At 39.6% G+C, this 24,373-nt stretch overlaps 1 protein-coding gene across 1 annotated transcript in view; it reads left to right on the top strand.

The window, feature by feature from the left end:
* Nucleotides 1-24,373, top strand: part of LOC126187344 (NEDD8-activating enzyme E1 regulatory subunit) — a 47,686-nt gene that overhangs the window by 21,306 nt on the left and 2,007 nt on the right. The window contains exons 5-9 of the mRNA XM_049928369.1: nt 9,341-9,492; nt 21,911-22,044; nt 23,679-23,881; nt 23,965-24,101; nt 24,174-24,291. Coding sequence (XP_049784326.1) covers nt 9,341-9,492; nt 21,911-22,044; nt 23,679-23,881; nt 23,965-24,101; nt 24,174-24,291 — 744 coding nt within the window. The remainder of the gene's footprint in view (nt 1-9,340; nt 9,493-21,910; nt 22,045-23,678; nt 23,882-23,964; nt 24,102-24,173; nt 24,292-24,373) is intronic.

Genomic DNA, 24,373 nt, shown 5'->3' with positions numbered 1-24,373 from the left:
TCATCAGGAAAGAGGAAAGGAGAGGGAAAGACGAAAGGATGTGGGTTTTAGGGAGAGGGTAAGGAGTCATTCCAGTCCCGGGAGCGGAAAGACTTACCTTAGGGGGAAAAAAGGACAGGTATACACTCGCACACACACACATATCCATCCGCATTGGTATATGCGGATGGATATGTGTGTGTGTGCGAGTGTATACCTGTCCTTTTTTCCCCCTAAGGTAAGTCTTTCCGCTCCCGGGACTGGAATGACTCCTTACCCTCTCCCTCAAAACCCACATCCTTTCGTCTTTCCCTCTCCTTTCCTCTTTCCTGATGAGGCAACAGTTTGTTGCGAAAGCTTGATTTTTGTGTGTATGTTTGTGTTTGTTTGTGTGTCTATCGACCTGCCAGCGCTTTTGTGTGGTAAGTCTCATCATCTTTCTTTTTAAATATATTTTTCCCACGTGGAATGTTTCCCTCTATTATATATATATATATATATATATATATATATATATATATATATATATATATATTATTTTTTTTTTTTTTTTTTTTTTTTTTTTTTTTTTTTTTTTTTTTGCAGACATAATATTAGTCGTAATGACAAATCTTAGCCATTATATTTTGTATATTCTTTGGATAAGCGTGTAATTGACACACTATGCATCTAATTTTGCAAGACAGAAAATATAATTTATAAATATTATATTTTGACATTTGTTTTATGATGTAACATTCACTATTAACAAGACTTTGTAGGTTATTGCTTGTATTTTACTATAGTTTTCATGCATCCTTTTTGCATGAAAATTGTCATGTAATCATAATGTTTTACAGATACTGGAAAATGGTCCCCGACTGAAACCGTTAATGCAGTTAAAATTAAATTATACAGCAGCTTCATGTGTTACAAAATGTCACTTCTACAATTTATCAATTTTTTTTTACTATAACATAGTATAAAATACTTTAGGTACAAACTTAAAACGAACGAAGACTGCTCTGAAGAAGGCTGTTATAATACGATCGAAATGTTGGTTTCAAGTTTATAATTAAAGTATTTTGTACAATGACATGGTGCAACACTCAGAAGAATTTTAGTCATCGTGACACCAGCCGCGGAAGCCTACATAGTTACACATGGACCTTAGGAACATCGTTTGACTCATCCCACATTCAAAATCAACTTTTGTGATGGTGCTGCTCTGTGGATGGTGCATCGTTTTGCAGAACTGTAAACAAATGAGATTAAAATAAGCCCGCTGATTCTCTCTTATTCTCTTTATCTGTTAAGCTAGTATTGTTACTGTTTTCCTTTAAGAACTAGCAGGCAAAATGAGATTTATTTTAAGGGAACGGACAAAACTGGCATAAAAGTTACTAATTTCCTGAAACTTTTTATGAGGTTATTGTCACTAAAAAACTCGAAAATAGCATTTATTTATGCTAAATGCAGATAATACAGATGCCTGTCGAAAGGGAAGACTAAATGTAACACAAAATGTCAGTTATTATATATGCTACAGTAACAAAATCACAGACTAATAATTTTAGAACTCTTAAATGCCAGTAAACTTGTATTTAAAAGCCAATCAGTCCAGATTGCAAATGGTGTTTATTTTAATGGTATGGTAACCGGTTCCTGTCATACTTAAACCACCTTCAGACCAGTAATGTCTTTGAAATTAATAAAGTAGGTCAGGAATCACTTTAAATAACATTAGAGAAGCAACCTAGTTACAAAATAAATAAAAATTTATCATATGTATGCCCATTGATGACATGTGGAGTTACAAAATAAATAAAAATAAGTTTTATGTATGCCCATGTGGAGTCGATGCTCGGAAGTGTTGTAAGTGCAACAGGCACTTTCACCAGTTGCTGCCTAGCACAGGGATACTAGTGTGTTATAAAGAGAGAACTCAGTCCATTGATCCATGTGTGCAACGATCTGAACTGATTGTTTTTTGTTAAATCACAAACCTCAATTTACTATGAAGTAGGGTGTGCACAACATCCGTAAATTTCAAAAATATACATTTATTCACGTTGATATATACTGAATTTGGAGTGAAAGGTCTCTGAACAGTAACTGTAAATGCAAACACTGATCAGTTTGATCAATTACCATAAACTCGCTAATACACCGGCTGTATTTAAAAAGATTTTTAGGACAGGCTATTAAAGATGCCCCTACTATGTAGCCTAGATGGCATTTTGATAACAGGACATACTAACAAAGAACATTTCTGTTAAGTACCAGAGCTACAGTTTCAGTAAAGAGAACATGCAGTCCATATAAACAATACCTAAACCACAAAGTACCAGTCAGTAAAAGATCTCCCTGTTTTTAGCAAGGATAACTATTGTGCCTAGTCCACCCCATGCGCGACTTCTATTGCCTACTCATGGAATTGGTTATGCCAATATGGGAATTCCATTTAATTGGTTTGACAATTTTCAGAAGCCATTTGAAACCTTGAAATCAAACCTTCATCCTGCACGCTGTGTAATTACATACAAGCCTCATTTATTATTCTGTCTGTGGATGCATCATTGCTTTGGCATTGGGACCGTCCTCATAATCTTGCCAACAACAACATTATTGCATTGAAGTCCAAAACATTAAATCAGGCCCAGAACCACTAATCTCAAATTGGAAAGGAGGTGTTGGCTATTATTTTCAGTGTGCATAAATTTCACGTCTTAATGGCTAGAAGTTCCATTTAATTAAGAATTGTAACCATTATTATTACTGTTTGGGGCCAAGGCTCAGCTTCCAGACTGCACTGCCCATTTTCTGAATTGATCGGTCTAATATTTATCAAACTATCAGTACTCAATACAATACACTACCCTCCATCCACTCAACATTCAAATGTGGACACCTTGTTTTGACTTCTCATAGGCCCAGACCCATTTTTAGACAGGCAGGAAACAGTCTGTTTTCAGATGAACACCCGAATAGAGCAGTTCTCGAAACATTTCCAGTCAATTCTAGAGATGTTCCAGCAGCATCTAGGTGTGATACACTTCTTCAGCATATCCACACAGGATGGTCGATCAAGTTGTTGGTGGCAACAGTACCACCAAGCTTACACTGCATCTTCGTCCCATAACATCAATTTCAAATGCATCCTGCTACTAACACAAACAGATGACAACTGCTGGGGTGGTGGTGCCACCATCCCAGCAGAAATGGGTTTGCAGCTACTCCACCATTCCCATTGTGGGACCAACTGAATGTCTACTGGTCACCCTTGGATGATGATGTCACATGAGCAGTCAGTCACTGTGCAGCCTGCACATCTGTTTATTGTGGTGGACTCATTGTCATTATGTTGTCAGGTTGCAGCAGATGACATCATTGATAGTGTGGGTCTTCGAAAACATTCTTGCTGTCAAGATAAAAATGAGGAGATAGATTGCTACTCACTGTAAAGATGACACATTGAGTTGCTTGTTACAATTCTCTTTGGGATTACTCTCCTTGGTGTCTATTCTGTCTCTTCTTTCCTGTGTTAATTCTCCACCCTCCAAACCACTCACACTTCTGACCAACACTGAATGAACAATCTCATCTGTGCACAACACATGGCTGCGTGACTGCGCAGCTTGTTGATGCAGCATTTGATGCACCAAATCCTTCCTACTGATAATTGTATTTATTGCTATTGATTCCACTTCCTCCCTGATATTCGCATATTTTACCATTTTATTTTCCACACCCACCCTTGCCACACAAATTTGTGATCCTCGATCTAATGAATCCCCATTCCTCCTTTCCACCCTTATCCCAATACATGCATACTCCCATCCCTCATCCAATCCTCTTCTCCCTCATCTCTGTATGTTTTTAAGATGTTCATATGTAGTTTCAGTCATTTGTGCATATTTTTATGTATTTGTGGAGATTTTTGTGTGTGTATATGGATTTTTTTTTCCTGTTATCCAGCTACCCTCACAACCACTTACACATTAATTTACCCATTTCAGTGTCATTCCCACTTCCCCTATACCATTTCTGTTGCAATGGACCCATGTTCCATCTTTCTGCACCAGTTCAGAAAGGTATCCATGGCTAAAACTTAGTCCCACATCCTGGTTCTTAAATGCTGCCTAAATCATGGAATCCTTGCCAACAGCTTAACCACCAAGATTCCTTGCTCTTGATCTCACCTCTCCTTTCAACAGTGACATTCACATTCTCAGATTCCGCCAGTCCCTAGTTCTCACAAACCTGGTATTGCAAAAACACCCATCTCCATAGTACAGGCATCCCAGAACCACCTCTGCTCCCTCCGCAAGATATACAGGGTTATTACAAATGATTGAAGCGATTTCACAGCTCTACAATAAGTTTATTATTTGAGATATTTTCAAAATGCTTTGCACACACATACAAAAACTCAAAGTTTTTTTAGGCATTCACAAATGTTCGATATGTGCCCCTTTAGTGATTCGGCAGACATCAAGCCAATAATCAAGTTCCTCCCACACTCAGCGCAGCATGTTCCCATCAATGAATTCGAAAGCATCATTGATGTGAGCTCGCAGTTCTGGCACGTTTCTTGGTAGAGGAGGTTTAAACACTGAATCTTTCACATAACCCCACAGAAAGAAATCGCATGGGGTTAAGTCGGGAGAGCGTGGAGGCCATGACGTGAATTGCTGATCATGATCTCCACCACGACCAATCCATCGGTTTTCCAATCTCCTGTTTAAGAAATGCCGAAAATCATGATGGAAGTGCGGTGGAGCACCATCCTGTTGAAAGAGGAAGTCGGCGCTGTCGGTCTCCAGTTGTGGCAAGAGCCAATTTTCCGCGGGCTACGCGTTCAACCGTTTCTTCGCTCACTGCAGGCCGACCCATTGATTTCCCCTTACAGAGGCATCCAGAAGCTTTAAACTGCGCATACCATCGCTGAATGGAGTTAGCAGTTGGTGGATCTTTGTTGAACTTCGTCCTGAAGTGTCGTTGCACTGTTATGACTGATTGATGTGAGTGCATTTCAAGCACGACATACGCTTTCTCGGCTCCTGTCGCCATTTTGTCTCACTGCGGTCTCGAGCGCTCTGACGGCAGAAACCTGAAGTGCGGCTTCAGCCGAAAAAAACTTTATGAGTTTTTCTACGTATCTGTAGTGTGTTGTGACCATATGTCAATGAATGGAGCTACAGTGAATTTATGAAATCGCTTCAATCATTTGTAATAGCCCTGTAGTTACAGTGCAGTCCGTGCCACACATATCACATCTCTGAAATTGAGTCCTTTGCTCCCATTGAGTCCTTTGCTCTACAGCTGGAGGAGCATTCTGGACACCATCTCCATAAGTTTCCAACCAGTCTACTGCTACATTGGGGCACAGCTATCCAAACCTCATCTTACCCACAGTGTTCCTCCTAATAGCATCCGGAAACTTCCTAGCTTACCTTTAAAACTTGCCACATCCCGCAAAACTCCCTACCAACACTCCACCAAATTCCCGTGAGACTGTTGTTAACCTTTCCACTAAAACCCTCAGCCCCAGAGAAGTTTGTCCTATTCAAAGGCCTCACCTGTAGCCCTACACCCAATGAAAGTCAGCCTAACCTGAACCGTGAACATTGCCCCTCCCAGTTCATACCACCAACCAACTGTGATCCCCCCCCACCTAACCATCCCCTGGTCAACTTCTAGGAATTCCTTAGCTCCAGCTTGGCCTCACTACCTTTCCTCAGGCCCCTTCACCAGAATACAAAGCATTCAGCAGAAGAAAGGACAGCCATACAAAACTCAAAACAAATCCTGGCCTAATAATCCTACCTTGCAGACAAATGCATCACTACTGTTGTTATGAATTGCAGTGACTACCTGGCAGAAGGCCTCTGCCAGTCACTTGACTTCTTCATCGAAACTTTGCCAGACTGATCCTATCCCAGAAGTCCAACATAACTTCCAATCTGTGCTTAAAGCCTCACACCCTTTTCAGAACCTTTCTCCTGAATCCATTTCCCTTCCCTCACCCTGATGACAGTCCACACACCAACCTTGTACATGCTCCTCAAAATCCACGAACTCGACAATCCTGGATGCCTCATTGTAACTGGTTATTGTGCCCCAAATGAAAGAATTTCGCCCCTCATTGACCGACAGCTCCAATTGCCTGTTATCTAGCCTCCCATGTCAGAGATACCAACTACTTCATTCACCGGCTCTCCACCATCCTTACCTCTTTACCTCGTGGATCTCCAATTGTCACTGTTGACGCCACTTCTCTATACACCAACATCCCTCATGCCCATGGTCTTACCACTATTGGGCATTACCTTTCCTATTGCCCTTCAGACTCCAAACCCACAACCTCATTCCTGATGTGCCTTACCCTAACTCACAACTCAACTTCTTTGAAGGGAAAGTATACAAACAAATCTGCGCCACATTCATGGGTACCAATCTGCGCCACACCCATGGTTACCTGTATGACCCCCTGTTATGCCGACCTGTTTATGGGAGATGAGACCTTCCTAACCTCTCTAAATACCAAAACACTAGTACCATTCAGATTCATTGATATCTTCATGATCTGGACTCAGGGCCAAGACACTCTGTGTCCTCATTCCTTCACAACTTCAACACCTTCTCTCCCATCCACTTCACCTGGTCCTCTTCACCCCAGCATACCACCTTCCTGGACGTTGACCCTCCTCTCTGATGGATCCATCCACACCTCTGTCTACAGTAAACCCACCAACCACAAACAGTACTTTCATATTGACAGCTGCCGTCTCTTCTACACCAATAAATACCTGTCATACAGCCTGGCCACCCGAGGACGGCATATTTGCAGCGGCAAGAACTCCCGTGTTCAGTATACTGAGGTTCTCACCAAGACCTTTACAGACAGGTACTATCCCCTAGATTGATTTTGATAGGGAAGCTTAAACAGCTTAGGTCTGACCCGTCACTGCCTGCACTGAAACCGGGTTTATTGTGTAGTATTGCTCCCTGCATATCCAGTAAATTCGACTAATGCCCTTGATTAGTTCAAGGAGTCCCTTTACCAGTTTTTTGTTAGACACAATTTCTTCAGGTCTAGTTATCCCGAAGATTCTGTATCTTTTGCTCTCCAATGCCATGCATTCAAAGATTAAGTGGGTTGCAGTTTCTTCACCCTCATCACAGATCCTACATTTAGGGTCTTCTTCCGCTATACCCATTGTGTGTAGGTGTTTTTTGAAATTCCCATGACCAGTCATGAGTTTGATCTCTTTCCTGTTCAATCCCAGGATTACACAGCTTCTTTTAAAGCATGTCTTGGGTATAATTGCCTTACCATGTCTTTGTTTATGGACCTTGATCCAATATTCTTCGTGATGTTTCCTAAGCCAGTTCCGTAGTTCTAGTTTATCACAGCCTTGGTGATTGTCAGGACAGGTTCCAGTCCAATAAATCGAGTCATTGCCCCCATCCTGGCCAGTCTGTTGGGGTGATTGTCAGGACAGGTTCCAGTCCAATAAATGGAGTCATTGCCCCCATCCTGGCCAGTCTGTTGGTTTGTTCATTGTCACAGATCCCTGAGTGGCAAGGGACCCACAGTATCCTATTGCTTCTCCCTAGCTCCACCAGAGCCCTGTGACATTGTGCAACAATCTTAGATCTCGTTGCAGGTGCTGACAGTGATTTCAGGGCTGCCTGGCTGTGTGAATAGATGTAGATGCTACGGTCCTTGTAGCACTTATGCATATTCTCCTCCACACATGCCCTGATTGCAGTAATTCCAGCTTGGAATACTGAGGCCAGTTTTCCTAGAGAGATGATGCTCTCCAGTCTTGGCTGAACCCTGTACACCCCTGCCCCAACGCCTTGGTCTGATTTCAACCCATTCCCCCAGATTTAGTCCACAAACAGATCTCCTGTGCCATTTCCCCACACTTGCCCAATCCTTGAAGCACCCCCAAGAACCAGCTACAGAGCCTTTCGTCATCCAATGCCAGCCCAGACTGGAACAGCTGAACCACATCCTTTGTCAGGCTTTGATTACCTATCATTGAGCCCCGAAATGAGGAACGTCTAACCCAAGATACTTCCCACCTCTCCTGTAGCTGTGGTCAGTTGCTCACTCATCCTCCAAATCATCCTAGTTCGTCCCTATGCCATTCCCAATCCCAACCCATTGCCATAAGGATCATATCCCTATGAAAGATTCAGGTGCAAGACATGACCAGTCCAGCACTTTCTATTCCAGTCCTGTCACAGGCTTATCCTGCCCCATCATTGGCCTGACCACCTCTGAAAGCACTCACGTCATATACCAGCGGAGGGTACCTTGAGTACTTCTATCGGTTCTCCCTTCTATTCCAGTCGCATATTGTTCGTGGAAAGAAGGATTGTCGTTATGCCTCTGTGTAGGCTCTAATCTCTCTGATTTTATCCTCATGGTCTCTTTGCGAGATATACGTAGGAGGGAGCAATATACTGCTTGACTCCTCGGTGAAGGTATGTTCTCGAAACTTCAACAAAAGCCCGTACTGAGCTACTGAGCGTCTCTCCTGCAGAGTCTTCCACTGGAGTTTATCTCCGTAACGCTTTCGCAATAACTAAATGATCCTGTAACGAAGCGCGCTGCTCTCCGTTGGATCTTCTCTATCTCTTCTATTTATATGACTGGTGCATTAAAAGAGTAAAACTGACAGCGTACAGTGGTTAAAATGGTTCCCTCATTTAGAAGATGCATTGAGGCTTTCAATCCATACATGAAGAAAAAATGTGGAGAAACATTATAATTGTCTTATTCCTAGATTAAATGATATGATGTACTTGATTGCACACTCATTTATTTGTGCAACATTGTCTGATCAAGGCTTTACCATAATAAGTACTGAAGAAAATATTTGCAGACCTCCACGGCCATATAGTGTGTCCTCAAGATTGCTGTATTGAGGTATACAGAATTCTTTGAGAGTAGCATTTGGACTTGGCAAAGTTAAGGATGTAAATTACGCAGTCACAACAGCTGTACCATCTAGTGTAAGAGACATACTTGATGATCAGAAGTTTTGTTTTGATAAAACTTAAGTTGATTTGGTGTTACACTTGGTAAGTATAATGCTGGACTTTCAGAGAATGGACAAGGTTCATACTACCTGCCAATCGTGTTTTTTTTTCATACAGTCACTTCAAGCTCAGATAATGATGTGTGTTGGAAAGAGCTGTGATTGAGCATTTGTTTTATCCTAAGAACTATGGAAGTATTCTGTATTCTGCTGCATCTAACATTATTGTCATATTTTGCGGTAACAACCATTCTGACGTTCTTAAAACATTTTAGATATCTTTAGTCTCTGATTTACATAAAATAAGGTTTTTTGCTGTGTAGGTATGTTTCGTGATGAACATGGCAATGTTGAACTGGAAGAAAATTTTGAAGAAGCAGTTAAGGCTGTAAATTATGCAGTCACATCAACAGCTGTACCATCTAGTGTAAGAGAAATACTTGATGATGATGCTTGCATTAACTTAACATCAAAGGTAAGAACAATAAATAAAACTGTTTGAAGGAGACAGTTTTTATTTTCATTATAATATACTGATCATTTGCACAGTTTCTCAGTATTTTTGTCTGTGAGTAAAGGAAGATTATGTTCCATTGACTGTAAACAATTTAAATGCCTGTAATTTATAAAGTAGTAGCTGCTAGATACTTCCTTCACATTCCTTTAAGTAATCGCCTAGAAGTTATGGTTTCAGCATTGATTAATGGAAACATACTTTAGTTTACAATGACTTGCAAGCACGTAGTAGCAGAACTTAGACTGTTGAAGTTCCAGTATGATGTAATTAGCATGTGACAAATGTCAATGCTACTTATTTTGAGTACTAATGGTTACCATTTCAGCACAACCCCACACAATAGGTTGGAGTAATACAATTTACATTCTGTCTGCAAGGATAGATTTCACAGTAGGTTTCTCACTCACTAATCATATTTAAATGTTGATTATTTTTTACAAGATCATGTTATGCCTCATATGAAAAGGAGAAACTTGTTATCAGCAGCTGTCAGAATTTGACTGCTGCAGGATTGGACCTATCAAGACATTCAGCATTCCATGATATTGCTGCTTGTGTTGGTCAGGATCCCCTGACCATATTGCGAATGTGGAATCTAAGGGTTCAGGAGAACCCTATCCCAATGTCATGCTGGATCTTGAGTTCTCAAGCAATTAGTGCGCAAGAGAACAGACAACATATTGTTCGCTATAAATCATAAAGCTATGCCACGTACCTTGAATCAGGGAACAGGCTCGTTGAAGGAACACAAGTACCAACACAGCCAGTGCACAGTTCCAGGAATGCCTTGGGCTTTCATGGCAGCAGGGAGTGTAGTGTCATATGACAACACTGGACACAGGAATTACACATTGTCTATTCAGATGAGTTTCAGTTCTGTGTCCAACATCACAATGGATGTATCCGTGTGTGGAGCCACCGAAGAGAATGAACATTGCCAGGTTGCATTTGTCATTGTAATACAGACCCGGCACCTTGCATGATGGTTTGAAGCATCACTGGGTACACAATAGGACTGTTGATATTTTTAAAAATATCGGGAATTCGATATATGGATATTTAAGAAAAAAGATATCATTCTCAGCCCTCGATATATCAAAAAAAACTTATTGATATATCGATGGAAAAAAATATCAATGTACCGCTCAAAAACAAAATCAGCTGCACGTTGTAAATATAGTGCCAGTTTTAGAGCTGTATATTTAAGCATAGATTTATTATTAGAAATTCTGTACATCAACAAACTAGCAGCTTGCTTATCTCCTTAAAGCAAGAATTGAAAAGAAAACAATGCACGTTCACACTTGCCAATTATCACTGCAGGTAAGTGGCACAATAAAAGGTGTCTGATGGATCCATCGTTTGGTTTTGTCACATATCGGATTTGTCTGTAAAACTTCATGTTGACTTCCCTGTTATTTCATTTCTGCAAAAGCCAGCAACCTAGCAGTTACAGCGTCATAATTGCATGGTGAAGTTAAACATTGCAGTTTCAGTTGGTAGTACTGAGTACCGATTACATAAGCATTTCTGATCATATGTCTCTGCTCACCACAAAGACCAATCTTGCCATTTAGATTTTTGTTCATCAGTTTCAGCAACTGTTTTTGAAGAATCCCATTGTTAAGAAATAGCACACTAGTTGCATTAAAAATTGTTTTTTAATGCAACTGGTGTGCTGTTTCTTCATATTGGATATCTTGTTATTCCATTCGCACCACCAACCCTCAGTGCAATTGGACTTCTTCTTTGTGCCATCTATATGTGCTTCACACTGTCTAAGTAAAAGACTGGACGGGATGAAACCTCAAAAAGTAATGAGGCTCCTTTACACAGGGAAAGTAAAATTAAGTTCTACTACAGTCTCAAAAGAAAAACTTCAAATATTCATCAAAAATTGCAAAAAATAAAAATACATAAAATAAAAACATCGGCAGTTGATATTGCAATTTTGACATCGATATATCGGTGAAGAAGTATCACTGATACATGTCAATATTTTTTTGGAAAAAATATCGATATATCAGTAGTTTATCAACAGCCCTAGTACATGACATGATCACGGTGGGTTGCATAGTTTGTAATTTGGACAGTACATTCATTAGACTTGTCTCATCTGGTTAAGGATTGTTTTTCTCATCTGGTTAAGGATTGTCGATAGACTGGCATGCCACCATTCACCACTCAGCAGTCATCACAAGTGAGTGAACTGTGACATAAAGTTGAAGAAGTAAGGAATGTCATACCTGGATGTGTCACCCAACCTCAGTTGAACTCGGTGCCTTGCTGGGTTAGAGGCACTGTTGCTGCCATTTCTCAGTACTAAATTTCACATGCTGTATGCCCCCAAATCATGTATTCCTGTTACTATACTGCATATGCACATTAAGAAAAATTTCATTATTTGCTGTTCTTGCTGAAGTTGCAGTTTTAATAGCTAGGAGTGTACTTCCTGGGAACTGAAGGAAAAAGGGTAAGAGTAAAGAAATGTGGTAGGAACTATAGCTTTATCGTGGGAAGAATTTAAACATGTGTAAATTATAAAGCCATTTTGATATTTTAAGGGACCTACACTAATCTAACATGCACTTTCCATTAATTCTGTGTTTTTTAATATCACTGACAGGATTATTAAATTGAAGATATATTTGAGTTACATTAGCAGCTGATGAGGTAAGAGTCAGGGGATATCTTGTAAATTTTATGTGACTGTACTTATGTAAATTGCTATCATGAAGTTATAAAAGTTGTGAAAATGTAATAATTCAGAAAATACAGGGGTGAGGTGAAATGTTGATGGAGGATTCCTTTCCAGAATTGAGTGTCCAGAAACATTGCAAAGAATCGCACTTCGATTTCCATAACCTCTCCATGTGCTTCAGCCATAAATTTCTTACAGTATGGGTATAGATGGAAGTCAGAGGGTACTAAATCTGGCGAATAGGGTTGCTGTTCTAACAATTATGTCAGATCTCTCAGTTTTTCATTACCATAGTATATTTCATTTTCCTGATTTGTCTTTGGAGTAAATAAAGTACTAATTAAGCAAACCAAAGCATTTAGAAGACTTTACAAAGTCTTCTTTCTTTTCTTTCTTCTTTCTCGGGGCCTTTGTCCCGCTCTAACGTGGGGTCGGCTTTTTTATTACGGATTGGGCAGTGTTAATTGCAGAGGGTGGCTGGATGCCCTTCCTGACGCCACCCCCAACCCCCCGGGACGGAAGTGCGTCTAGTGTAAGTCATGAAATAGTGTGAACGTTTTCAAATGTCTGTGAGTCATGGAACTGAGGCAGAACTTGGGGACCAGCCCGGTATTCACCTAGCAGGATGTGGAAAACTGCCTAAAAACCACATCCAGGGTGGCCGGCATACCGGCCCTTGTTGTTAATCTGGCAGGCGGATTCAATCCGGGGCCGGCGCGCCTACCCGAGTCCAGGAAGCAGCGCATTAGCTCTCTCGACTACCTTGGCGGGTAATACTTTGTAAAGTAAATTAATGCATCTTGTGTGTAGTGTCTTTAGAGGTGTTACATTCAGATGATGTTACACTTTGTTCCCTGTAAATTAGCAACTATCTCCTTATCAGACTGAGATTCCATATTATGGGGTGAAAGTCTTGAATGGGCGCTCCCATCTGGCATAAAAACACCAATTGGGAATCTCCATAAACTCTATTAAAGTTAAAATTTGCCTTTATTTACTCATACAAATGATTTTAATTCCGGGGATATTTGAGTTATTTGCAACACAGATAAAATTACCATAAAAAGACATCTAATTTTACACAACATAAGTAATAGTTCTATGATAGACATCAGTGGACAGTAACTTTGTTTTACTGTCTTTATAATCTGCAGAATTAAGTAGAAAGAAAACATGAAACACATGATAATGTTCCTCAAATTCCACATTTTTCTCATTAGACCACTCAGTTAAAGTCTTAACACAAAGGCTATTTTGAATGCTTGCAAAAAACTGAATTTTGTAATGTGAGATGTAGTAAGACAAAGCACCAAACAGAGATAACTACAGACAGGTGCACTATTCTTGCACGTGTCCCCCTCTGGGATGGGGAGACTTCTGCAGGTGCACTCGGTGGCCTGTGCACACATTTCAGAACCACCTGGGTCTTTGTACCAGTGCATATGCCTCCTTGGCTCTTTGAGCAATGGCCACATGTACCTGGTGTGCACGGAAAATTGCACAGGTGTAAACGCACCTTTGCTCTTAGTAATGTTTACTTTTCTTGCAGAGGGTATAATTCTGCCCATAAATGTCCTGCATAAGAGCAGTGTTTGTAGGTGACACTCATGCTCTTGGTTTGACCCTTACTATTTGTATGGTGGCAGTTAGAGTTATCGCAGTTGTTACTGACCATATAATGTCAATGTAGGGTGACAATGCTGTCCTGTGGATGGAGTGTGATAAATGTCATGTACAGGCTGCTCACTGAAAACAGTAGCAGTTTTTAGTTAAATATGTGGTTTAGTTACAAGCAAACGTTCTCACTTCTGCATATGTTACGGCAATGAAAAACTCCAGAAATAACTTGGGAGCTTACCGGCATAAATTGTCACTTCATGTGGAGTAGACAGATGTTGACTGGGGGAAACTGAATTTGAAAAATTAAATAGGACATTGGTAGTTTAATTCAACAGAATACATGATTTATTAATATCATGTAGAGATTTTCATTTTAAGAAAATAATTTCCGTAATGTAAGTGTTGGACTCTTTAGGCTGAGAAATGCTGATGGAAAGCCATGTAGATTACAGCGTGCCAACCAGCCACCATTCAGCAACGTGCAGGAATGTTTTCATTTTATCTACTAATGTAGATACTCTTCATGAATGTGAAGTGATGCAATAATTAAGGGGCACACTCATGAATATTGTAGGGAAGTGATAAGCAACTTCCATGACTCAGGTGCTTGCCAATTCAACTAAAAAAATATCATTATTTGTTACTTTGCATCACCATAACAGAACTTTTTTGCTTTAATAAAGAATGCTGGATGCAAGAATTTTAATGTAATGTTTAAATAACAGCAGCAATTCTGGGATTGCTAAGGTTTTAAAGAAGTTAAAATGGCTTGATCACAGATGCCATTTGGATAAAGTTTCAAACTTTTCAGACAAGAATCTAAAATAACTACAGAAAACAGGAAGGATGTAAGTGATAAAAAAATACACTAAATTGGAATATGATACGTTACATATCTGAAGTGTCAAAGCAGTAATGTCCAGTTGGTTCAGACTGGCACAGAAAGACAAAACATCCACCCTCCTGACAGTTATGTTATAGATTTTCTTTTCTTACAGAAGAGTCATTTATTAATGACAAGTGTTGTCCAAGGTAGAGGACAAGTCTCCTACCACACCATATTATACACTCTGCTCAGGATATTATTACAGCAGAAAGCAGTAATGCTCAGTTGGTTCAGACAGGCACAGAATTCAAAAGGGGGTGATTGCTATGTGGTCAGTTTGTGAGTAATCTCTCAAAGTTTTGGATGGTCAACTATTGACTTGTGGGAATGCTAGCAATATCAGGGCTTACCTTACCAAGTAAAGCAGTAGTTCATTAATCACAGTATTAGTTCGTAACCCCACCACCACCACCACATCACCCATTCTTTCAACTGGTATGATGTAACATTCCATGATTTCCTTCACTTTGCCGAACTTTTCCTTTAAGAGTAGCACTTGGTCACAAGTGTTGTCAGTTATTTGTTGTATGTTACTCGAATCTAAGCCGCACCTGAAAAATGAGACTCGAAATCAAGAAAAAAAAATTTTCCCGAATCTAAGCTCACGTGAAATTTGAGACTCGAAATTCAAGGGGAGAGAGAAGTTTTAGGCCGCACCTCCAAATCGAAACAAAGGTGGTCCATTGTAATGTGAGAGACAATTTAGGTCGAATGAATGATGATACAGCTACAGTAGTTTGGTTCGAGTCGTAAGCTGAGAAGTTAAGGTTTACCAGGTAGCCATTGCTATGTGTCAGGCGCTCCGTCCGTATTTATACGGGTACCCTTCCTTTTTCACGTGCTTCGTCTGGTTTGAATTGATTGCTTATTTTTCTTTGATCTGATAAGTGCCGTTCTCTTTGTTATAGGTGTTTACGTCACTCTAAGCTGAAGATGCATTACTGTACCGTGTCACGCATTGTTGATCGCATTCTGATAATGAGTGTTTACGGCCTGTCGCCGCTCGCAGCATGGCTTCCTTGACTGCTGTTTGTTGTTACTTACACTGCTGCTTTCTTTGATAATGATCAACAAGAACCAAATAATAGACTGCGTATGATAGAACATGTTCTGAATGAGAGTTTAGCGAAAATTTTTCTCCGTTTGAAAATCTTTGCAGATGCCTCTTTAGTACATTACATTCTGCACAGGAATTAGTCATCTTGGATTTAAAAATCTAGTCAATTGCCGTGCTTCATTTCTGACTGTACCACTATTACGCATAAGAATAATATGAAGATAAACATAACATGATATGTACAGGGTGTTTCAAAAATGACCGGTATATTTGAAACGGCAATAAAAACTAAACGAGCAGCGATAGAAATACACAGTTTGTTGCAATATGCTTGGGACAACAGTACATTTTCAGGCAGACAAACTTTCGAAATTACAGTAGTTACAATTTTCAACAACAGATGGCGCTGCTGTCTGGGAAACTCTATAGTACGATATTTTCCACATATCCACCATGCATAGCAATAATATGGCGTAGTCTCTGAATGAAATTACCCGAAACCTTTGACAACGTGTCTGGCGGAATGGCTTCACATGCAGATGAGATATACTGCTTCAGCTGTTCAATTGTTTCTGGATTCTGGCGGTACACCTGGTCTTTCAAGTGTCCCCACAGAAAGAAGTCACAGGGGTTCATGTCTGGCGAATAGGGAGGCCAATCCACGCCGCCTCCTGTATGTTTCGGATAGGCCAAAGCAATCACACGATCATCGAAATATTCATTCAGGAAATTAAAGACGTCGGCCGTGCGATGTGGCCGGGCACCATCTTGCATAAACCACGAGGTGTTCGCAGTGTCGTCTAAGGCAGTTTGTACCGCCACAAATTCACGAAGAATGTCCAGATAGCGTGATGCAGTAATCATTTCGGATCGGAAAAATGCGCCAATGATTCCTTTGGAACAAATGGCGGCCCAGACCAGTACTTTTGGAGGATGCAGGGACGATGGGACTGCAACATGGGGCTTTTCGGTTCCCCATATGCGCCAGTTCTGTTTATTGACGAAGCCGTCCAGGTAAAAATAAGCTTCGTCAGTAAACCAATTGCTGCCCACATGCATATCGCTGTCATCAATCCTGTGCACTATATCGTTAGCGAATGTCTCTCGTGCAGCAATGGTAGCGGCGCTGAGGGGTTGCCGCGTTTGAATTTTGTATGGATAGAGGTGTAAACTCTGGCGCATGAGACGATACGTGGACGTTGGCGTCATTTGGACCGCAGCTGCAACACGGCGAACGGAAACCCGAGGCCGCTGTTGGATCACCTGCTGCACTAGCTGCGCGTTGCCCTCTGTGGTTGCCGTACGCGGTCGCCCTACCTTTCCAGCACGTTCATCCGTCACATTCCCAGTCCGTTGAAATTTTTCAAACAGATCCTTTATTGTATCGCTTTTCGGTCCTTTGGTTACATTAAACCTCCGTTGAAAACTTCGTCTTGTTGCAACAACACTGTGTTCTAGGCGGTGGAATTCCAACACCAGAAAAATCCTCTGTTCTAAGGAATAAACCATGTTGTCCACAGCACACTTGCACGTTGTGAACAGCACACGCTTACAGCAGAAAGACGACGTACTGAATGGCGCACCCACAGACTGCGTTGTCTTCTGTATCTTTCACATCACTTGCAGCGCCATCTGTTGTTGAAAATTGTAACTACTGTAATTTCGAAAGTTTGTCCGCCTGAAAATGTACTGTTGTCCCAAGCATATTGCAACAAACGGTGTATTTCTATCGCTGCTCATTTAGTTTTTATTGCCGTTTCAAATATACCGGTCATTTTTGAAACACCCTGTATATTCTTCCACGTTTGCTTTTGTGTCACTCCAGTTTCGCAGTTTATTAGGCAGACAGAATTTAAATGAGATAGCAGCAAACACGAAAGAATACATGGCAAAATGTTTATATTCGTATTATTCTTATGGTGAAGAGAATACTGCATGTGATTCACAATAGTTCCTGTTAGCAACCATCTCTTCTCACAGGTAGAAAAAATTCAGAACGTGAACGTAGGGATGTGGCCAACTCTGTCTTGCCAGTCGGATTTTCGTAGTACATTGAAACGCTGCAACACTCGAAGATGAATAATATGGAATTTGTATGACAATGCAGTGGTCGAAACTCGGAGCGGAGGAAAAAAAGCTCGTCTTCCACTTTTTTTTTTTTTTTAATTTATTTACTGACGCAGAGGTTATCTTTGTGCCTGCAAAGCATGCCTGTGTGGTACTACATATATTCGACAGCAGAAGTTAGTTGTGGCGGCACCTACCAACATTTTTCAGAACTTCCGCTTACTTTGCACTCGATTCTAAGGCACAGGTGGTTTTTTTGATTGCAAAAACCGGAAAAAAACGTGCGGCTTAGATTCGAGTAAATATATAATCAAATCTGTCTTCTCTTATAATTTTTGCCCTTTATGGCTTTCTCAAGTATCATGGTAGTTATTTCCCAGTGTCTTGACAGTATATTATCTGCTCCTTCTTATACTTTGTTTCTTTTTTGTCACATATTCCTTTCCTTGCTGATACTGTGGAGAACATATCTTCTGTAACATCACATCTCAAATGCTTCAATCCTTTACTGCTCCAATTTCCTTGCAGTCCATTGATTCACATCCATACAATTTAGTGCTCCAGACCTACATCTTGAGAAATTTCTGTCTAAAATTGAGTTCTGTTTTTGATACTATTAATGTACTTTCAACAAGGAATGCTAACTTTGCTTGTGCCAGTCTGGTTCTTATATATCCTTGCTTCATCTGTTGTGCTTGCTTTACTTCCAGTGTAGCAGGATTTTGTCACTTTGTGTACTGGGTTATCTGCAACTTTGTTAAGTTCATCACTAATGTTATGACTGGCATCCTCATTGTCTTTCTTCAGCTTAGTAATAATATACATGGTTCAGGCACATTAATGCGACCACTGCCTACATTAGACATCAGTGTAGAATAACCACTCACATATGGCAGGTGAAAGCACTAACAATGGAGAGAATGTAAAGCATATTTAGGGACATGGACAAACAGTGCAGCTGTTGTCATAATGAGGAAGTGGAGCAATTTATATAACATCTTAAAGGGGCGTGATCATTGAATTTTAGACCAAGGGTTGAAGCATTTCCAAAATGGCTAATTTATAAACTGTTCACATGTTGCTGTGGGCAAAGTATACCGTGCGTAGCAAAACGGCATTATCCAAAACCGGCACTGAGGCAGCTGTGGTGCACCACAGGCCATATATGACATGGGCGAACGGCAGCTGCAGAGATGTGTGTTGGTGAATATATGTGCAACTGACCACCCAGATGAACCAAGGGGCTGTTCAGTGTCTCTTCAATGACCATTCAGCCAGTGTTGCTGCATATTGACCTCCACAGCAGGCACCTAATTTATGCCCGTGCTGACTACCATTAATCGCCCTACAGAGGCTGGAATTGACATGCCAATACTGCAACAGCTCATCCACTGAAGTGGCTTTAGATGAATCGTGTTTTATGCTTCTTCAGGCAGATCGCTGTTGGCGTGTACTGTGTGAAATGTATGAAAGCAAACATACTTCAATAATTGTCAGAAGGGTCCAGGCCAGAAGAGGGAGTGTTATGGCCTGAGGAATGTTTTCATGGCAACCAAGAAACCTAACACAACTGGCCACGGTGCTGGTTCCACATCCCTGTCTGTACCTCACTGACTCTGCAAAAGGTGGTTATTTAAGCTTTTGACAGTGTATTGTGTGTTCCATTCAAGAGACTCTGCAGCTCTCCCTTATTTTTCTGAGGATTTCAGCCATCTTGTACCACTTCCACTATCAGATGTGAAGTTAGACTTTCCTGTCTTTTTTTGCCTTTACCTTTCTGAAAGCCAGACTGATCATCATCTAACAGATCCTCAGTTTCCTCTACATTCTTCTGTACATTATTCAGGTCAACAACTTGATGCATAAACTGTCAAGCTGAGTGTGCAGTAATGCTCACTTCTCTTTGCATTTGCTGCCTGAGATCATGTGTATGATTTTCTTCCCAAAGTCCAATGGTATGGTTTGCATCCTCACTGATTCTGCATGCTTTTACTTGCCAAACACCCCCCCCCCCCCTCCTCCTCCCAGCCAGTAATCCCATATATTTCCTTCCAATTTGTTTTATTATGCTCAACAGCTTTGTCATATTCTGACAAATACTGGACACACTATTAGACAGTTCCTCCTCCAACAAAGGTACTCATTTACTATTTCAATCAGCCAGTTCCCTTCCCTGTATTAAATGGTGAAATTTGCTTTGTGTTCTCACCTCTAATACTGGTGATAGCTGTGTAGTGTGGTCTCATATAGTACAGAATTGTCCGTGCGAGTGAGCGTAGCTGTACACAGAAATATACTCATATGGGACTACGACATGATGAAATAAAACACACATTTCTCACCCTTATTTCGGATCTGTACCTTGGACTAATCGATTGTCATGTTTTAACTGACTTGTTACTTTTTCACATGAAACTCTGAATTAATTTTGGATAACAAAGGGGAGTACATCTCTATTCTGAAAAGGAACATATTTGATGGGTGGTTGAGTGTTTTTTCTGCATTGTTATGGGTACCCAATTTCTAATTTCAATAGCAGTTAAAGAATTGAAACTGGTTGGTTGGATTAAATTTTGTTGGTGCTGAAGGGTGTGTGTTGTTGCTTTTACTTTTAAATTCTCTGAAACACACACCACTCCCTCCCATACGTATTCCTTTTTGTTTTGTCACATATTTACTGCAGTCATTTCGCTATCTTTCTTGCGCTTCCTATTGATTTAATTTTTAAGTTGTGTTGCATATTCCTTCCTTCTCCACATGTTTGTACTCCCCATTTCATCAGTCATTTGAAGTATTTCTTCTTTGTTACACCATAGTTTTTGTTGAAATCGCTGTGTTAATCCTTTGTGGGGTATTCACTCTGTTTCAACTGACTTACTGTTTTAGTCATTATTGCAGTATTTATGTTCACATACAAATCTCATTTTTTATTCTATTTAACTTGATACGATCAGCATTATTATGGAACGCTAACAATTACCATATTTGAAAAGGCACAAATTAAGAACATTGAAAGGTTGAAGGGATCAGGGATGCAGATAGATCCTATTTACTACCACTGTACAGTGTTTGATCCTGGATAGACAGTGCATTTGAACAGATTAGTTTGTTCATCCTACCTAATCCTGGATAGACAGTGCATTTGAACAGATTAGTTTGTTCATCCTACCTAAAGATGAGGTGCTCAGCAGATGGCAATATTGAAAGATATGTTTCTATCCTAACCTAGTGTAGCACTTTTTCTCCCCACCAAATGCCCAATAGCATGAGAAATGCTGTGAAGATCACTATCAGTCAGCTGTGGCCACCAGCAGTGTGATGATTACTGTTCAATGACATGAATTGTATTAGTGTTAAAGCAGTAGCCATATCATTTGATGTGGAGGGTCAAAATAATTTTGAAGCTCCTCGCTCACAAGAGTACTGCTATTTTATGTAACAAAAACATTTCACTGTATTTTAAGCATACACTGACTTTTGGTGGTAGCCAATGCTAGTTCCAAGCAAGGCGCTCTAATTGGCAGCTATATTTGTGATGCACTGGAGAAGACTCACCAAGAAACTAAATTCATTATTTGACTGGAAAATGTATGCAATTTTTACAGTTTTCAGTAACTGTTGTAGCAGTACATACCTACACAATTGCTACTGTGACATTTATTTTACATTATAAAATACAGTTAGTTCCGTGCGATCTGTATTGGCAATATTTTGTTAGTGATTAATTTTCTGCACCCTTGAATCATCTAGTACCAATTTTAGATGTGTGGACTTCCTAGAAAGATACCTTAACCGCCTTCCAAAAGAAACCCCTTTCAGATCTATTAGAAGTTTCTTTTATACTAATCAAAAACTCAATTATTTTCTGGAATATATCCTTCCTGGGCACAGGTTGTCTGATTATTGTTTTTGTAGTATTTAACAAGGTTGCAACATCTGTAACCTTCTCTAATACTTCTGCAAACAACTAAATAATTTGTCACTAATTCACTGTTATTTTGCTGTGCAGTAACTTGAAATAAAATGTGTTTTTTGCTTTCATTAGAGCAAACCTTTCTGGATAATGGCAAAAGCTGTCCGTGATTATATTGACAACGAGGGTCAGGGATGCCTGCCATTGCGAGGAACATTACCAGACATGACAGCCGAAACTGAGCGTTATATTGCCTTGCAGCAAGTGTAAGTAAACAACAATTTGTCACAAATGTTGGGAGGACGGAAGGAAAACTGACTTCAAGAGGTTAAAATCTAAACATTCAGCTTCAGAAAGTAACCAAACATCTGGCAGGTTTTAGCATCCAGTTGTTGTGAACAGCTTTTCACTTACATTGATTTTTTTCAATATTACTTAGACACAGCTTAAATATTTTGTTTGCATAAGAAATAAACAACAGGTCGTGTGAAGTTCTGCTGGTTAAGTTTTTAGGCATTACAGGGTGCCTATGCAGAAAAGAACCCAGGTAAAAGCACATTTTTCCATGTTAAGTGACAATATACTTTTCCCAGCACTTTAGGAAACAAAACTCAGCAAAAACACAATGACTTTTGGAAAGGTCTTTCATGTGCAGCAAAAGGTAGACTGCATATTTTCATATTACAAAAGTAGAAATACAAATTCCACAAAATAGCACAGTAGCTTCTGAAGCACTGAAATAGAGATTAAACTGCATGATGTGCTTTATCATAGTGCTCATGTCACATGATCCCACCAGCCAGTGACAACAGATATTCAGATCACAGGACTTATGTAGTCAGCCAATAACATCACTTAAGTAGCACAAACACACAAAATAGAAGTTAATGGTTTAAATTAATACCCATACAGCATCCATATATAATATTGGTATTTTTTAGCATATGTTACCCTTTGAGATGTATCAAACAAAAAAAAAAGGTGTCCGTAAAATTTTAAATAATGGCATAAATGGAAGTTGTTTTGGACCCAAGTGGCTGGTCCTCAAAGCGTTAAGTTTTGACTGAGTCAAATGCTGTGATTTCAGAAATACATTTTATGGAAAAAGAAATTACTTTGAAAGTAACTTTTGAAATCACCATTTGCGATATTTTACCTTGACCTGCTAGAAATTTAAGCAGTTTGTTGTTACAAAGTATTGCATAGTTTTCGTCCTAAAGCCTTTGACCAATTTCACTGCAGGCATATGCCAGTGTTAACACACTTTTGCTGTCGTAAATGGTACTTTCTGCAACGTAAGTTTTATCTTAATGTTATTCTATCATTTATTTTTTATTGGTGCAGTATTATTCTGTAGCACCGGGCTAAAGTAAATTTCTTTGTTAGAGCATCAGTTCTTAAGTCAAAATTACAAAAATTTAATTAAAACAATGAAAAATTCTGGAATTCTAAAAAAAAACTTTTTGTACATCTTACCTGGAAGTCCCATAAGCTTCTCCAAATTTGTCATAACCTTACCTTGCCTCTATTAAATTGTGCAGTTTGAGTGCTACAACATTGGGCAAAAGTGAAACCACATATGGTTGTACAGAAAACTAAGTTAACAATTTGAGTAACTCACTTGTAAAAAAAAAATTCATTAATCACCTTGAAGGACGTAACACCGCCCTCCCCATGTGTTAAAGGTATTTTTGCAGCCTATGTAACGAAACAGTTGCAAACATTTTGTGCTGAGAAATAAGCCTAGAAAAAACCCCAGCTCATTGGAAACGTAAGGGTAACATGAGTGATTTGAAAATATTCTCTTTTAAATAAAAACTGTGCCTATAAAGTTTTAGAATTTACTTGTTCACTTTATCTAATTAAATATAACTATTTTGGTTGTCCTGTATTACTGCAGGTACCACAGTGAGGCAGCAAAAGATGCAGATGTTGTGTTCAGAAGAGTCCAGCAACTGTTACATCAGCTGAATCAACCAGCTGATACAATTACAGAGAAGGATGTTAAAACATTCTGTAAACATGCAAGTAATCTTCATCTTTTGAGAGGAACACGCATAGCTGATGAATATGATCCTAAAACAAACAATGCTCACAACATTGGTGTGCATATATTTTTACCATACAATTTTATTTAAAAAAATTGTATGTATGTGACAATTTCTAAATATTGTGTGTGTTTTCAGCTATGAATCTTGAAAATCCAGAGTCTCCCCTGGTATATTACCTAATGTTAAGGGGAGTAGATCGTTTCTTTGCAGAATACAATGCTTATCCAGGTGAATTTGATGATCAAGTTGAACCTGACATTGTTAAACTTAAGGTATGTACTTGTACCTGCTGTGGTTAATTATAATTTATTTACTTGAATATTAACTCAAAATTTTATTGACAGGCTTGTATATCAAAATTATTGAGTGAGTGGGGTTGTGGACCATTAGCCAAAGATGACTATGTGCATGAGATTTCTAGATACGGTGGAGCAGAACTACACTCAGTGTCTGCTTTTATGGGTTGGTAAACAGCTTCTTGTGATATTTGTGTCTTGTGATATTTGTGTCTGCTTATTTTTGTGAGTAATTTTTACATTTTTTT

This window comes from Schistocerca cancellata, chromosome 1, assembly GCF_023864275.1.
Source record: "Schistocerca cancellata isolate TAMUIC-IGC-003103 chromosome 1, iqSchCanc2.1, whole genome shotgun sequence".
In the NCBI taxonomy this organism is placed as follows: domain Eukaryota; kingdom Metazoa; phylum Arthropoda; class Insecta; order Orthoptera; family Acrididae; genus Schistocerca; species Schistocerca cancellata.
The sequence above is the reverse complement of the archived record's forward strand: the minus strand, read 5'-3'. Positions and strand labels throughout refer to the sequence as shown.